At 40.7% G+C, this 18,431-nt stretch overlaps 1 protein-coding gene across 3 annotated transcripts in view; it reads left to right on the forward strand.

Moving 5' to 3' along the window:
- AFF3 (ALF transcription elongation factor 3) overlaps positions 1-18,431 on the forward strand; it is a 576,751-nt gene that overhangs the window by 290,550 nt on the left and 267,770 nt on the right. For all 3 annotated transcript variants that reach the window (XM_047069771.1, XM_047069769.1, XM_047069770.1), the window contains one exon: positions 1,882-1,929. In XM_047069771.1, the coding sequence (XP_046925727.1) occupies positions 1,882-1,929 (48 nt within the window). The remainder of the gene's footprint in view (positions 1-1,881; positions 1,930-18,431) is intronic.

Here is an 18,431-nt window from a genome sequence, read left to right on the forward strand (position 1 = left end):
ATGCTCTGTCTGTCTGTCTCTCTCTCTCAAAAATAAATAAAAACTTTAAAAAATGGTTTAAAATGGCAAATTTCATATTTTGCATATTTTACCATGTGCATGTATGCGTGCACACGCACGCGTGCACACACACACACACACAGACACACACAAGAAATTTCTAAACTTATATAAACCTTGTGGAAACCCTGGTAATGAAATACCTTTGACAAATGAACTCAGATTTGCCAACAGATTATATTTCAAACACAGCTTTGGGACTGGGGAAAGTTTCTGGAAGTGAAAATGTACATGATTGAGAGTCAGGAGTCCTATGTCTGGTCCAGGCACTGCTGTTATGTGGCAAGGGACAAGTCATGTAAACTTTATGGGCCTCCATTAGGGGACCTGGACAAATTCTCTCAATCATGTGTGGGACCTTTTCAAGCTTCCCATATCTTCATTCACTCTGCCTCCTTACCCAGTATGAAGGGTAGAATATTTCAAACAGAATGCTCTTCCACCAGGTGAAGGGGGTGAGGTGGCACACACAGGGGTGGTTAGGGTACAAAGGTGTGCTCTTTGGCAAGCCTTTGCAATATTCCCAAATCTTGGAGCCAATTATGGTACTCCTCATATTTCTAAGACTACAGGAAGTAGGTTCATTCATTTCTTCATACAGTGTCCACTAGCCAACATTTACTGCACATACTCAGGACAATGTGAAGCACAGCTGAAAGACCCAGAGCCCCTGAATTTGTGGAGTGTATGTTCTGTGGGGAGGAAGTATCATGAAATAGCTAGTTACTGAGTGTGGTGAGTGCTCTGAAGAAGTAAATGCGGCTGAGGATGAGTACTCCAGGCTTAGCTACGGCTGCTCTGAGGAAGTCCTGGTTGACCTGTTATCTACAGGGCGACTTGGAATTAACCAGGAAACCCAGGAAGGGGCACATTTGCTTCCCTGATGGAGAGAGAACTGTGACGAGGATGGGAGAGCGGGTTTGGAGAAGACTATGAAGACAGCCTCGTTCTAGAATGTCACGCTGAACTGTGGACAGCCTTGTTGAATTAAAAGGCCAGGGAAAGTGGCTCCCTGAGACCACAGTGGGCACTTCTACCAGCAGATGCTGCTTTCATGTCCCCACCATACCACTTCCTGCGCTCTGAGCTATGGAACCAGCAGTAACCACACAGCATTTCTGGAACTTAAAATGCTCCCCAGTGTCGGCTCTGACCTGAAGCCACCATTCCTCAGAGTCCTTAACATCTCCACAGCACAGGGCAGTGTGGGTCACAGAACAAGTGGCTGTGGAGTATGACACCCAGCATGCTGTGCGAATGTTGAGAGGATATTTCTCCTTTTGGTCTTTCAGTTTTCTGCTCATCAAACCAGTAAATCTGGGCTTTGAGGATGGTGGAACTACCAGACTTTTACGTAAAAAGTGGGGACAGACTTTTACTTAAGCCTTAGCAAGCCACTGGACTCGGCAAAGCCATTGCATATATTTGGTAGGTGAACTGGTTCCACTTTTGCAGTGGAGGCCACATTTCCACACATTGGTAGAGCCCAAGGTGAAGAGCTCACACCTGTCTGTCGGCTGCTATCCTCCCAGAAGCCTGCCCTGCCAAGCATGGCCATGACAGGAGGGCCCCGAGCTAAAACTCAGGTGTATGCAGTGCTCCTGGCTGACCTGTCCACTGTGCCACAGAGGGGAGGGGAGCAGTCATAGCCGTGACTCGTGCTGCCCCATAAAGGAAAGGAGCTCATCAGTAAGCCCCACTTCAGGCATCCCTGGTCCAAGCTCAAGTTTAGAAGCTTATGTGTCATCTTTTCTTTGTAACCATAAATCTGTGCTCTCAGGCCTAATTCTGTTGTGTTTTTTTTCCCCCCTTTGCTTTCAGGAGAGTAGATCTGGAGACACAAACAGCTGTGTTGAAGAAATAATTCGGGTAAGGAGATTTTTTTTTTCTTTTTACAAATCTTACCAATTGATTGGACTAGATCCCAAATAGAAGGAGGCATGTGGCTGTGTTGTCCAAGGAGCCTATTGTTTGCTTCTTGTTTCAGGTTTACCTTTTCTGAAGGCAATCATATAAGTTGTCCAAATGCCGCTTTACAAAAGCAATTCTTCTTTTAGAAATCTAGGAGTTACATATCAACCCAGTGCCTTTGTACAGGCTGAGGTGACACTGTATTAAAGTGATCAGCTGGGAGACAGAAGAACAGAGTTGAGATGAAAAATATGGTTGTGCTTACATTTGGATGCCCCCATTTGTCAGCCTACTATTTAAAAGCATCCTTTAATAGTCCTTACTTCCCAGTCAGGCAAGGGTTGCCTTGTTAGTTTTCTCCTAAACTTAATTAGAATCAGAAGCACTCTGACAAAGAGGTGATGCTCACTGTCTGAAAATTTATTTCCATATTGTTTTGCATCTTACCGTTTTTGCCTATTACTGTCTGACACTGTCCTTTTCATCATCATCATCATCATCATCATCATCTCTAGTAGATACCCTCCAAGAACCAGTTTCACACCCAGATTCACTTAAGCTGGGCTCTCCTGCCATATTAGTGTTTTCTTGAGTATTCAAACTTGTAATCAGGATGTCATCTTCAACCCATATTTTTTCTTCACTCATATTTATTCAGGGGAGTGACCTAATAATTTACATTCTCAAAAAGCTGATATTACACTGGGAAAAACACCAAGACAAATTAGACCAGATGGGATGGCAATTCCCTATAAAGAAAAAACCTTTATTTTAATACATTTCTAACTTTTGGACATCCTACACACTTTTTCTTGAATTGCTAATGAATGACAGTAATATAATTATTTGGTTTAAAAATTTACATTAATCATCACATTGTTTTCAGAGGCAGATTTTTTTTCTTCCTGGAAAGCATTATTTCATAAACCTTTTAACTCTCAAGTTAACCAAAATAATTAATTGAAGTTTGATCTGTTGAGTTCGTAATGATTTTTGTTTTTCTGGCAGAGATTAATATAGAAAACAGTTGTCAAAGTGGGTAGCTTCATTTCTGGCACTTAATATATGTTAAATAAAATACATATTGTATTTTATATCTGTATTATCTCTAACCTGGAGCTTTGTTTCAGATTAAACAACAAATAGTGTGAAGTGCTGATATACTTGTCCTATTTCTCTTTTGACATACTTTCACGTTTGGAATCCAAATATTCAGTGATAAAGCCATCTTCCTTTGATTGGTTATGGTATTTATGTCAGCAAAATGCTAATAGCAGTACACATCGCTCCTTTGATTTCACTATTTTTAAAATCCGACCCCTTCTTATCCTTTCTTATCTTTTCTGAGGTTATGGTAGAAATCTGTCATTTGACCTTTCTTTGCCGCACTCCAAACAAGGCTTAAAGTGTGAATATAGGCTTGAGCAATTCACACACCAAAACGGTATAGTTTAGGTAACATAAAATTCACTTAAACTGAATGCTGCCGTCAAGAGGTTTAAGGCATTTTTTTTTTCAGAAGAGGGCTGAAGAAAGCCTTATACCCCCTCATCCCACTCCTACTTCCTGATATTGCCCCTCATATTCCACTGGCACTGGCACTGCCACAGCCACAGCCTGCCTGGAATCAGTCATGGAACAAAAGGGAAAGTCTGGACCAACCAGATCATTGATTTGTAAGCATGTGCAAAGGGCAGTGGAGATGATGAACTCATCAGAAGATAGCTGAGCTCTCTTTAATGTTCTGATCTTCCTAGAGCCCATGATGAGTGGTCCAGGATGGGAGATAGTATAGGGTCAGAGGAAACAGAGGTGATAGTGGTGCTGGTGTTGTCCAGGTGGGCCTTTTCTCTGTCCTCACCTGTCAACCTGTGGTGTTAGTAGCCTTAGTTGTTGCTGAGGGAGCTCCTAGATGATCATGCCAGTATTGCCAGTTTTGCCTGGAATGTTTTCCTGGCTGTCCTCTGCCTCGCTCACACCAGTCATTCTTCAGGGCTGTCTTCCCCACTTGTCCTAAGCATGTCCTCTCTTCCAAACACAAGCACAGGAGGCCTTCTCTGTTACAGCCTATTGTATTTATTGTGTATCTGCCAGATGTCAGTATTCCTCCCACACCATGGCCCCGATGTCTGGAATTGAGAATCAGGATCTTGTTGAATGAATAAATAAATAAGTGAAGGAAGGAAAGAATCCTCCAAGGGAGAAGGAAGAATATCATTGTGATAGCTCACAAACAGATTCCATTTACTCTAAATCATGGGCATGACGTATTGGCTTAAAAGCAGTGGATTCCCATGGACAGGTAGTCTTTATGGACCCCAGTTTTCATTGTCACTTTCTCTCCCCGTATGATCAGCGAGGTAAACCTAATGTGGTCCAGGTCACCAAGGTACTTGGTACTTATAGCCATCTCTCTCTCTTATTGTGGAGAATGAGCAGGTCATAAAGGCGCCTTAAAATAATGAAAATTGAGATATTCATTTAACAAGTGTTAGCATGTCCTTTCCATGTGGGAGGTACAGGGAGAACAATAGCAGGCCAAACAGACATGACCCTTTTGAAACCAGTGATGTGCTGGAAGATATAGATACTAAGTTTTATTTGTAATCTTATAAATAAATGTCTAATATTAATTGTGACGAATACTCAGCGTGACTCTAATTTTAGGTCTTTCATGAGGAAGCAACATTTGGACCAATAGTTGGAGTTTGAATAGAAAATTGGTATAGGAGAAAAATGTTGAGGCTGCTAGCAGAGGAACAGGAATAGTTTGGCTAGTTAGGGACCCACAAAGGGCAGTGAGCCCAGAGTGGCTAGAGTGTAGGTGGGAAAACTAGGCAGGAGAAGCCAGGTAGGGCTGTTTCTTCTCAGTCATGTTTAAGATATGTGTAGGGGAGTCAGTGAAGGAGCTGAGCCAGAGTAACATTATCAGATTAGCTGTTTAGACACTCTACTCTGACTGCTTTGTGGAATGGATTGAGAGGAGAAGGGGAAGAAGAAAGAGGAGAGGCTGTTGCAGCTGTCCAGATGAGAGATGCTTGGTGGGGCACTCACGGGCATGGAAACATTGAAGGAGATGCTGGTTTGAGGGGGAGGGATGAAATAATTAATTTTCTGACATGTTGAGTTTGAACTACCTTTGAGGCAATCCAGTAAACATGGAGAATGTAGATGAGCATACATCCGTCTGGGGCTCAGAACAGAGGTCTAAAGCTGCAGGCTAATTTTGTTGGTAATAAAAGCACAGAAATAGGTTAATCTACCCAGAGAGAGGAGAGACCGAGAGGCAATGAAAACTGAAATTCAAACGTGTAAGGGTCAGGGAGAGTAGGATCCCCTTGCAAATGAAAGTAAGAGGGCATGACTCAGGAAGTCGAGGAGTAATAATGGCCATGGAAAGTCCCAGAATCCAGGGAAAGAGAGTTTCAAGCTCAACAGTGTACAGGATTTCTGAGGGGAGAAGAGAGACAAAAATTGAAAACCACTCTATGGATTGGACAACAAAAAGCTCATCAGTGGTTTTATTGCATGCTGTTTCTGTGGAGTAGAGGGGGCAGCATCCAGACAAGAGAAAACTGAGAATATAGCATCAGTGAGTTGAAAGAACTTTTATGAGGAAAGGCCATGGTTCCCATTCAGGGCCTTTCCATCTGCAATCAATCCTATAGCTAATAACAGGTACCAAATGATGAAGAGCTAACATTTGTGGAACATTTATTACAAACGAGGAACTGTTCTCAGTTTCTTGCTTGTGTTAACTCATTTAACCATCACAGATGCCCCATGATTCAGGCACTGTTAACATCCCCATTTTACAGAAGAAGGAAGTTAAACACAGCTTGCCCAAAGTCATACAACTAGAAAGTAGTAGAGCTGGGATTTTAACGAGCACAGTCTGGCACCAGCACCCTCTCTATCTTATCTATCAAGCTTTCTTATTTAAATGAAGAAGTCCCCCTGGCTCAATAATGAAACCACTCAGGCATTTTGCCATGAAAGGGAGGTTTCCCATTTCCACGTGTTTATGATTCGGAAGTGCCAGATCATGCATTTGTGCACTTGAACTCACAGAGGTTTTATGGCCAACGTTATCAACCTCATCTTTAAACTTCTTCTTCCTTTCCTCTCTCTTATTTTTGCTGAGGTGACTGTTTTCAAGCCATTTGAATATTACATTATATTCTAAAGTGTAATTATTTTTTACTCTTACTCAGAGAATTTTAACCCTGGGACCTAATAAATCTGTGTATTATTGCAAAATTCAGTTAACCGAGGGAGAAATTATAACTGAGTTCTATGAAGATGGGCAACACAAGCTAGGAACCCTCATAGCTGACATAGTGTTTGTAAGAGACAGTTTTTTAAGTTACACTATATTTCATTCTTAAAGGTTCCAGTGCTGTAATACTTAGGTGCTTTCTGTAGCATTATCCATTAACGTAGAATGGCATTAACATTTGTTCAGCAAATAAAATCCATTTACAACTTAATGGGGTTGTACAGGGCTGGAATCTAGGATGCACAAATTTTATGCAAGACAGCTTTAGATGGAGTTGTTGAGGAGTACTACTCATAGCGTGTGAGCCTTTCTAATAAAGAAACCAATGATTGAGATTCTGGTTTGGGCTCAAAGGATAAATTTAGAGACAATTTCCACATAACATCAGAGCCGATTATCTTCTTAGTTTTCATCTTTAGTCACTAATTCAGTTCCAACTTCATAGAAATCTTTATAGTGAATATTTACATAGAGTTGCATTTCTGTTGGTAGGAAAAGGGTAACTGGTACTTGTTTGAATTCTGGAGACCCACATCAATTTCTTGACACTACAGTTGAACAACTTCTAGCCCAAAAGGAAACTCCTTTCCTAGAAAGTTAAGGAGCCTGCTGGACAAGATTTTTGGTTTTGATTCTGGGAGATCTGTGAGTGAGGAAAGCATTGAAAGCACCATTGTATGACGTGCACATTATTGTGGCCCCCTGACATGTTCAGACCCTCATGGTGGGCCAAGACAAACCTTGTGCTTAAAAGTGTACATTTAATGAAAATATATTAGCCACTCTATAGAAAAAATAGAGAACAAACAGACAACTTGTTTTAAGTGACCTATTTGGGTCATTTGAAAAAATGGACCTCAGTCCAATCTCCCCTGCTTTAGACCAGATGGGCTTTTTTTTTTTTTAAACGTTTATTTATTTTTGAGACAGAGAGAGACAGAGCATGATCGGGGGAGGGTCAGAGAGAGAGAGAGACACAGAATCTGAAACAGGCTCTAGGCTCTGAGCTGTCAGCACAGAGCCAGATGGGCTTTTTTTTTAACTCATGCTCTTTTCTTTATTAATTATTTCATTTGTTTCAAACAGTAAAGATTTTGTTAGTGACAAAATGAAGCCCACAAATGGCAAAATCAGTCCATGTATAGCTTTTCAGGAGCCCCATTAATGCATCCCATTACTTGTTGTAGTGAAATAAAATCAAAGCAAAAGTAAACTTGATGTAGGCCTAGAGAAATTGACCAGACAAAACCTACAAGTCTTGTCCAAGATGAATTATTTTTTGGTAGTGTTTTGTTTTGATTTTTCTTTTCATATTTGATCATCTGAATGGATAGAGACAGAAATACCACAATTTATATTTTATTTTATAACCATAGATGCATTTTTAAGAGATGTTATTATGCTAGTCCTTTTGGCCAAAACCACAAACCCTACTTAAATGACTCCATTTCTGCTTGCCAAGGGCATTTTTGTACCTGTGAGGAGTATCCATTGGCCTGCTCCAATGTTTCAGGGCCATTTGGCTACACTCTGTAGACTTTGCGATGACTCTAGAGGTGTTCAGTTTCTAACAGACGTGAGGCAAGAGACCACTCTAAATCAGAATTTGCTCTGAGCCCAGAGATTTTGGGGTGATGGCCAGAGGAACCTCAGAGGTCCAGAAGCTCCTGTTGGGCACAAAGGGCTTTGCCTTTCTGTGTTTACCTGTCTTGTTCTGATGCATACCATTAGAAATTACAAAGGCATTTACAGAACCATGGGGATAGAAGCCCAAAGGAATGTTAGCAGCCCATGTAGCTAGAGGCATGTGGGAATATACTTTCTGCTCTGACAGTCAAGAGTGAATTCTGATACTTCAGCTGATATCTTTTCATGGGTGTTTGTCAATATTTTACTATGAAGGTGCTGACTGAAAAAAAGAGGAGATAACACAAATGGCATGTTAACAAAACCTAGATGCCATGGGTGTCATGGAAACTAATGGTGCTGTGTGCCTCCTGCTGTACCCAGGCTGGTAAAGACTAAGAGATGTGCAAGGGAAATGTGTCAGCCAGCCAGAATGCATGAAGAGCTGGGCTTCAGGCAAGGTCAGAGACTCAGTTTCAGTTTCTCAGGAAGATATTTGGAGAGTCTCAGCATTACATTAGAGGACCAGAAGATTAAAAATACTTGATTTTGTAAGTGTTCTGTTGCTCTTGCCTTACAAGGTGTACATCAAGAGATCAAAGAAATGAAGAGATTGAATGTCACTCAACAAGTGGTAGATTTACTCTGTGCTTTTAAACACTTGTAAGACATGCAAAAGGGACCAGATGCTTATAGAATAAGAGAGAGAATGTGGGGAAGAAAACAAACAGCTCCTCTGAAAGGTGCTTTGCAGAGTCCTACCCCAGCAACATGGGAGTGTAGGAGGGTGGGACAGAAGCAGAGACTGCGGTCGACTGTCAGAGTATATGTGGTCCATTGGATTATACAGTGTCACCCATCCATGCCGCTCAGCTTTTCACAGCACCTCGCGGTATTTTGCTTCTTTGTATTTCAGCGAGTTATCATTTCCAGAAAAATAAGTGCTTAACCTTGGATCACATAGAGCAAAGCTTGCAAATTCTTATCTTTATCCAAGAATGAAGTTTACCATTGCAATTTGTTTTTTGTTTTACTTACAGAAAATACCAAGACACAGATTATGATGTCTGATAATACTTTCAAATGTATAAGTTCCCAAAGAACATATTTATTTTTAATCTTTGGTTCCCTTAAGTGCTGTTGTTCAGCAGTACAGTGCTACTATTTAGTGCTAGCCATTTAATTTGCTTCATGTCCTTTGCTAAATTTACCTAACAGAACGAATGCAATTTTATTTTTTCTTTCCTATTTCTGTGTTTAAGTATAATATAAGCATATGTGTTCATTGGACTTTGAAAACCTTACCAAAAATCAAAATGGATAATTATTTATATAATTTTTATTTTAAGTCCTTTTATAAGGAATATTTCAGAGTGCTAATTAAAAAGCACAAAAACAGGGGCACCTGGGTGGCTCAGTTGGTTGAGCGTCCAACTTCAGCTGCAGTCATGATCTCACAGTTCGTGGGTTCGAGCCCCGTGTCGGGCTCAGTGCTGACAGCTCAGAGCCTGGAGCCTGCTTCAGATTCTGTGTCTCCCTCTCTCTCTTCCCCATCCCTGCTCATGCTCTGTCTCTCTCTCTCAAAAATAAATAAACAGTAAGAAAAAAAAATTTTTTTAAAGCACAAAAACATTAAAATATTAGCCAAAGTGATATTAGTACTTAAAATGTGCAGACAAATAAGATTCTCCTTGTTTGTAAAAGTATTTTTGGAGGGTGATGTATGTATATATGCATGCGTGTAACCTTTGTGTCAGGAAATTTCTGGCATAAAGAGTCCTGTGACCTTCTTCACCTCTACCCTACATTTTATGCTTCTCTCTCTCTCTGACTTAGAAATTCTCTCAGGCAGCTGGTTGTTGCAAACACGTTCTTGAATACAAGTCACTGAAGACCTCTTCCTACTGTTTCCACCCCATCAAGATTCCATAAGGGCATGGCCATCTTTCCCCCAGAGAGCTTGCCAATTTTAGCCTGTGACTGGCACAGCCATGTGTGAGGCATTGCCCTCCTTTGAGGAGGGTCCCTCTGTGGACGCGCCCCTCCATTAGCAGGGCACCATCGTGCTTGGTCCCTTGTCCTCAGCCCTGAGTCCCTCCAGGACTTCTGGGATGGAGCAGTGAAACCTTTTCTCTAGCAGCCAACTCTGGGGCTGGATCATGGACCCCTCTAGGCACCCAACCAGTTGTGACCTCTCATTTATGCTGAATCCTACTTCCAGGGCAGGATCACATTAGCTGGCCTGTGCTATTTCCCTTAAACAGTGACTTGCTCCCACTAGAGCTCACTGTCAATGTGGTCTTCACCAGGCATTGGTGCTCTAGGTGTCCTGCAGTCTCTCCACCTTTGCCCAGTCAGTGTTCCTCAATTTTTTCTCATTATCCTCTTCTAAGGAATCTTACAAGACACTCTTCCTAATTGCTACTCAACAAAATTCTAATACCACAAATATATTGTACATCTATGGATGGTACATGTATCTGTGATTTATACATAGAGAGTAAGACTTTTTCATCCCCAAGAATGAGGTTGATCTGGCTTAGCCAAGCCATTCCCCTTGCTCCACACCTCTGACATCTGCATCTCCTTCCTGCCTCAGCAGAAGCTCCGCCTTCTCTGGAACTCAGGAAATAGATGCTATTAGCATGAAGCCCTCATCCTGCTTGCTTCACTGGCCAATTTGCCAGCCTCTGTCCTAGGCACTGGGGGTACTGCAGTGAACAAAATAGGCCTAGACTCTGCCTTGCCAGACTTCCCACGTTCTGACCTTCTGACAGACCTGGAAACTTACCTGAATCTCACCTACCCCTCCTTCCCTCTTTCCTGACTTCTGGCCAATCCCTCTGCCTGAGCTTTGGAGTCCCATTCACTACTGCAGCCAACTCAAGAGCTGACAAGTGCCCTCCAGCCCCCATCTATTGTAGTGTCTTGTCCTCAGGGTAAATATGTACACATTCTTTCCATCTTTGGAAAAGAGTTTCTTCAAATCTGTACTCCTTGTGGCTCTTCCCTTTTTCGGTAGACTCCCCTGGCAAAAGTCCCTATGTGCCTTCAGCTCCACTTTCTTATCAACCCACCGCTGTCCAGTTTCTCCCCATCCACTCCTCTGAAACCATTATACCAGGGTCAACGGTCCAGGATAGCTTCCCACTAAGCTCAGAGACCATTCCCAGTATGATCTTTTGGGGGGTATTCAATGTGCTGACTGCACATTCCACTTTAAAATGCGCAGGCCTTAGCATCTCTCACCACACCCTCTTGGGTTTATTCCCAATTGGTGGTCCATTTCTTCTTGGTCTCCATGGACCTCTCTTCCTGCAACTACCTTTATCCCATATGTGTTAGTATTCCTCGGACTTCTGTCCTAGCTCTTTTTTCTTCTCACAGGCTACAGTTTCTCCAGCTTCTGGTAATATTTGTGCCACGATGGGTGTTAAGTGTGTATCTCGAGCCCAGCTCTGTTTCCTGAGTTTCATACTCATCTGTCCAGCTCCACTTATATGTGTCATGGACCCCTCCACACTAATGCCACCCCATACCTCTGCTGATTCTTCCTCCAGCAGGGGTTATCCTCATCCACCTGGCTTCTCAAGCCATTGGATTCTCCTATCCACACTTGCCACATTCGGTTCTATACCCAGTCTGTCAGTCTGTCTCATGAATCTCCCTCAAATAGGTCTGCTTCTTTCCATCCCTGTGCTGCTCTCCTTGTTCAGTCCATCATCCTTTCCCACCTAGATTGTTCCATAGACCTCCTCCCTGGCCACCTGCCTACCAGCTGCCTCCAGTCAGCTTCCCCAGTGTAGGAAGAATCCGCTTTCCAAAGCATGTTTGCTTTAAAAACATTTTGGTGGCTCCCCTCTGGGTTCAGGACAGAGTCAGATTCCTAGATGTGGTCTATAGAGCCACACAAATCCTAGTCCTGTATCACATTCCAGCCTTATCTTTGGCTACTGCCCATCCCACACTCTCTACCCCACTTCTGCTAGAGTAATGTCAGCACCTCTTCCTCACCTCTGGGCTTATCTCATGTTCTTCTGTACCCACAGAGCATGCTCTGTCTACCCCTCCCCCCAGATTCCACTGTTTTTCTGCTTATCTTCCAAGCCTACCTTGAGATGTCACTCCCTCCAGGAAGCCTTCCTGATTCCCAGAGTCTGAGTTAGAGGCTCCTATTCTGTATTCCCCAGGAAAGCTATCGTTTATTCTTATCACTTCACTTATTACCTTGAGTCACAATGGTCTTTCTTATCCCGCATTAGGCTGTTACTGTCTATCCCCGGGGGCTGTCAAAATGACTGTCACATAATGCATGTTTAATAAATACTGAATATATGGGTGGAGAATAATGAATGGATGACTTTGACGTTTTACTCAATGTCTGTTCCTGCCCTCCACCTTGTCCTTCCAATCCTGCAACAAAAAATGTTGAGGTGCTATGCCCCTAAAACATCAGTTCTCCAAGGACAGCCAAGACTGTTGTGTGACCTGGGAGCATTAGGATGCATTCTACAATTAGCACAAATGCAAGAGAGATGAAAACTCACCTCTTAACTCCCAAGGGTTGGAAGTGAAAAGGAGTCCGGCAGCTTTTGCTGGCATACACATCGGGAGAGCTCAGACCTTCGTATCTGCTGCTTATGTTCTGATTATCTTTCATGAGACTGAGTTTTTCATTTTGATAGATAATGAGTATAATGTACAAGTTGAAGAAATCAAGATAATAAATTTGCAGGGATAATTTGGTTAATTACCATGTTGCTGCTCATAGAATCAAGGGCTGAAAGTCAAAGCTATTTCCACTGCTAATATGCTCTGTGGAAAGCAGTTCTTAGAACAATTAAAACACATCTACCCAAAGCGATCAACTCAAGATATACATTTTAAAATTGTATTTTTAATCATGAAAACTACACAGAGTGTTTTCTGTTACTTTTTCAAATTATGGGGTGTGAAATTAAAAATTTGCTACAAATTACTATTGTACCCACAGAGAGAAGTTGAAAATAACTTCTAAAATAGAAGATGATAATTTGCAGATTAAAGAGATAAGGGCCTTGAAAAATTAGACCATCTATCTAGATATTAATCATATATTTTAAATAAGACATTTTCTATAGTTCTTTTATTCATAATTATTTAGATCAGCATAACCTGATAAAACTTAGAAACCTAATTTTTTTTCCATTTCATTTATATGTTGTTTTATAAGTTTGGAGAAATTGGATCTGTAGGTGTGCAATTATTTTGTTTTTATGGTAGTTGGATGCAATGCAATGTAAGTGTTTTTTAAATGTAGGAATTGGGGGCACTCCCACAGGTGGCTCAGTTGGTTAACCATCCGACACTTGATTTTAGCTAAGGTCATGATCTCATGGTCATGAGATTGTGTCCCACATCGGGCTCCACACTGAGTGAGAAGCTGCTTGGATTCTCTCTCTCTCCCTCTCTCTGCCCCTCCCCCTGTTAAAATAAATAAGCATTTTAAATATATATATATATATATATATATATATATATATATAAAAAATAAATAAATAAGCAAGCAAGCAAACAAGCAAATAAAAATAGAGACCGGAACTCAGATATTTTGCATAACTTTTAGAATGTGCTCCTATATTTATGGGCATCTTGTTTTGTTCAGACTTTCAAAGCTGTCCACACAGCCTGTAATTTCAGAATAGGTGACCCAGCATCAACATTCTTTAGCCTCCTGCATTAACTAGGTTTTGCATGTGTATGTTGTCCCATTTGCACATAGTACCATTCCTGGGCCTACTTATATCTCAGAAGTTCTGGAGAAGTTCTGTGTTCAGTACCACTGCTCATACCTTCACTCTCCAGAGATCAGCCCTCTACCAAATACTGTTTTTCTAAACAATTTCAGTTTCTGATGATAAATCAGGAAACATACACCTCTTCCTGTGTCTCCAGTTATCAGGTTTGAGAACAATTGTCACATGCTAACAGTAGCGGCTTTATTTTCTTCCCTCTCTCTCTCCTCCCACTAAAAAGATGTGCCTGTTTTTGAGGATGTGTATCTTTTTCTCTCCCTGAATTTCTTAGGACATCATAGAAGTTATGACCAGTTATGGCAGTTCACTGTTTATTATTACAGGTTTTTCAGTACAATGTTTTTATTTTAGTGGCTTATTTTTGTGTTGTAATTCTAAATAATTAGAGATCTGTGGTTGTGTGGAATTAAAAATATTAAAGATTTCATGTTATTTTTTATCAACGTTTATTTATTTTTGGGACAGAGAGAGACAGAGCATGAACGGGGGAGGGGCAGAGAGAGAGGGAGACACAGAATCGGAAACAGGCTCCAGGCTCTGAGCCATCAGCCCAGAGCCTGACGCAGGGCTCGAACTCACGGACCGCGAGATCGTGACCTGGCTGAAGTCGGACGCTTAACCGACTGCGCCACCCAGGCGCCCCTCATGTTATTTTTTAAACAAAATATTTATGAACATTGATTAGGCTTCTGAGATTTGATCAAAAATCTTAAGATCAGCAGGCTTATTATTGATGTATTATACAATAATTTAAAACTCTATCCTCAGCTACTTGTAAATATCTTTTTAGTAGTCTCAAATAAAGATTTACTTCTGTACGTAGAGTACATATTTCTTTTTAAATTACCCTGAGATGCTTTATTATTATCAAAATACTTATATCCACACATTTTTATGAATCATTTTAGTCTTCCCTCCCCTGGCAATAACTTGTGACCTAACAGTATTTTTGGCCCATTTTTAAACATGTTTTTGAATTCAGTTTAGTGGTGTATATTGGGAGGTGGGCTGGAGGAGTGAAGAATAGGCTTTTCAAAATAGAACCTTTAAATATTGCTAAAAATGTTAGTAACAGCTACTAAAAACTGACCAATCCCTGAAAACCTACCCAGGCTGCTTCTCTGGAAACCAAATTACATATTAAGACCCTGGTAATTCTGAGACTCAACTCGAACTACAAAAGCCATTTGAAAATCCCATTGCATATAACTAGGGAGAAAGAGGCAAGGAAGGTAAGAAAACCAAGCCACATGCAATGAAGAAGATGGTATTGCACAGGAAATGAAGTGCAACAGGTTCTTTCCAGACAGTGAGATAAAAACCTCTCCTCTAGTCTGCAAAATATGCATTTATCATTCTGACTTTTTAACTTCCTGTTTACTTGTTTATTCACCGTCGTCTCTCACCAGCCTCTTCACACCCATCCCAATCCCAGACTCTGGAAAAAGACAAAAAATGAACACGGAGTTCTTTTGGAGGCTAGTTCGTTATTGTTGTATGAAATGAGGAGCCCACTGTGATATGAATAAAGACTCCGAAGCAGATTCCTAACATGTTTAAAGTGGTGTAAATGGTGGGGGAGGAGGGGTCATTGTAGCTGGCATCGTCTAGAAAGATCATCAGCAACCCTTGAATAGTTGAAATGATTAATCACTTCAGCACAAAAGAACACAAAAGGAGATTTGTTAAGAATAAGCAGGGGACAGAGTGCTAGCTCCAGGGGTGACATGCTTGTCTGCTTAATAATGTATTTTTAAAGTGTGTGCCACATCAAAAGCAAAGCACATGCAAATGGAGGAAGATGAAAAGAAAAGGCAGTGAGCAAAATATTTGGTGAATTAGAACAAATGTTTAGGAAATCAGATGAGCAGTAATTTTGATTTGAACATTTTAAAGATGCATTCCCTTCCCCTATCCTCTCCCCCACCCCCAGTGTGCTAGAAGCACTGGGAAAACTCATGGTTCCTCGAGGGACATGTGCTAGACCTTGGACACTGAAAATGATGAAGAGCTGATCAAATCAATATTACATCATAGCCTCCCTGTATTTAAGGTGCAGGATTTGAATAGCTCCTTGGACTAGAGTGAATTCCATGGCTTAAAGCATCAGAAAGTATCATAACAGCAAAGCTTAACATGTATGGATGGTTAACTGTGCCCTTAATATCTATTACCCCTTTTAATCGTCACAGTGATCCTATATGCTGTCATCCCCATTTTACAGAAGAGGCAGTGGAGATGTAGAGAGTAACTAGGAGACGTGGTTAGGATTTAAACTCAGGTCTCTGGAGCCCAAGCTTATAAATGTAATGCAGTGCAATTTTTTTTTAAAACTATGAATATTTTCAAAACAGAAGACTAAGCAAATTCTTCTTGTGGGGATACATCAAGACTCTCGCATCTGTACCACTTTTTTCTTACAGTCTTGAGGAAACAAAGGGATACGTGATGGCTGCGTCTGTTGCCACGGTGGTAAGAAGCTGCAAAGAGTCTGTAAGGAGTTAGATTGAGGATTGGTACATGCCATGTACAGTGAGCATAGAAATACCGCTGATGGTTCTTTAGGAATTGATCTCAAGTGTATATTCATGTGTAAACTAGTTACGAGTAATATGCCTTCAAACTCTGGGTTCTTCTGCATCAGCCTTTGTTATATGCTGCCTTGTATGGAGCTGCACATTACTGCCCATATTACCCCTAGTAAAAGCAACATCAGTCAGTGCTGTCCTCTTCCTCACAAGGCAGGAGGGTAAAAAAGGAGAGTCCAGAGACACCCAGAATTCCAGGTGACAGAAGTCGAGGCTCCGCTGACCGCATGGGTATGCGTCGCACCAGAGCTCCAGCTTGTGCATCAGATACTGCTGTGTTCAAGAACAGCACTGCCCCCAGACCGGCTGGGTAACACTGAGCCAATATAGATTTCAAAACAGTGCACATTTTGCCCAGAAAAAAAAGTCATTGTTCTCACTCACTATTTGATATGGTTGTAACACCCATTGCTGGATAAATTTGTGAATACACACATCTTAGTGAGTCAGCATCTAACAAAATATTTTCATTCATCAGAGGCAGTTCTGGAGGTAAACCAATTTTGTAAATCTGTGATTGAAATAAACATTTTATTTTGGAACTGATGACTGTTAGCTGCTGGTATACTTGTGGTTAGGGTAATCGAGTATTTTCAGATTCATTAGCGATGAATTTCAATCTATGACATCTAGCTGTAGAATATTTGTGACATTATCTTTACTGCTGCGAAACGATTGCTTTGCTAAAGGCTTCCTGGCTATAGGAAAAGATTAGCCTGGGATTAACAGCAAACTCCACTAAAGAACCTGCTTACAGTTTCTTTAAAACTTAGTGTTAATAGGAAAACAAAAGTGTTGGAAATCACCGAGTTTGACTGACAAACAATAAAGCTTGGAATAAAACCAAAGCCAGTGGAACATTATAAATTACTTTACAAAAATGGAGTTTTTTATACAAATGTTCAGGTGCATGTACTAAGTAAAGTGACTGCAGAGGGAATAAGTGCAGACTACACCCCCTGGTGGAACATTTGTTTGATAGGCAGTTGATAGCTTTTTATCTTGTTAATAAGTACAGTTAAAGTGCTTATTTAAATTTCTTTGCCTTTTTAGTTGATTGTAAAACTATGTCAACTTATGCCTATAAGTTGCTTTTCCATGTGTATGGTTATACTAAGTATGCCTAATTATAAATCCGATTACCCAGGCAAGGTAATTTTTATAATATGTGTTCTAGTCTGCTATGTTTCTAAAGATTCCTTTTGAGAGCTCACAAAGGATTAAAAATCATGCATAACTTCTAACTTATAGCAGTATTTTCACATTGAAATACACTTGGTACATTGCTTGGAACAGCTGGCAAATGACATAGAACCTTCCTACTTAAATATAAATCCTTTCCACATATACTTATTCAACCGAGGAGAGCAATGTAAAACTCGGAAATCTACTTGGACTTGAAAGGATAATGAATTAAAATAGTGGAAGTCTTCAAAGGGGTAGGTTCGGAAAATCCTCAGCTTTTATATAGACCCTTAAAAGAAGACACACAAAAAAGAAATGGGTTGGCATTTTTACACCATGTATGAAGGATTATTTCTTTTCAATATGGTATTTTTCAGTGATGTACAGACTTAATTTCAATTAGAATGAGATTGCCTACATTTCTGTATGGTCTTGTGGCACCCAGCAATCATCTCGATAAGTGCTTGAATGGTTTATTGAAAATCTGACTTCATGAAAAAATGGACTTATTAAGTATTTAAAGACATCTTATATACTTTCAAGTATGGGACATATTACTTGTTAAATTATATTCAGTGCCTTAAGTTATTACTGTTAAGAAAGCCAGACTCCTAGAGTCTAGAAATGAATAAGAGCTAGAATTTTATATATAGATAATTTATGTCTTCATGGGGACTCAAGCATCTAAAATTATAAACTTAGTGTTGCCTCTGATAAGAATCTATTCTTCAATAAATTAATTTATAATGATATGTATCAGTACTTGAAAATGAAGAACTGGGCCTACATATTCAACATAGTAAATAATTTTTTTTTTAATTTTTTTTCAACGTTTATTTATTTTTGGGACAGAGAGACAGAGCATGAACGGGGGAGGGGCAGAGAGAGAGGGAGACACAGAATCGGAAACAGGCTCCAGGCTCTGAGCCATCAGCCCAGAGCCCGACGCGGGGCTCGAACTCATGGACCGCGAGATCGTGACCTGGC

Source organism: Lynx rufus, unplaced genomic scaffold, assembly GCF_022079265.1.
Source record: "Lynx rufus isolate CCGP_SWC_20201006 ecotype Redwood Valley unplaced genomic scaffold, mLynRuf1.p SCAF_8, whole genome shotgun sequence".
NCBI classification, from domain to species: Eukaryota; Metazoa; Chordata; class Mammalia; order Carnivora; family Felidae; genus Lynx; species Lynx rufus.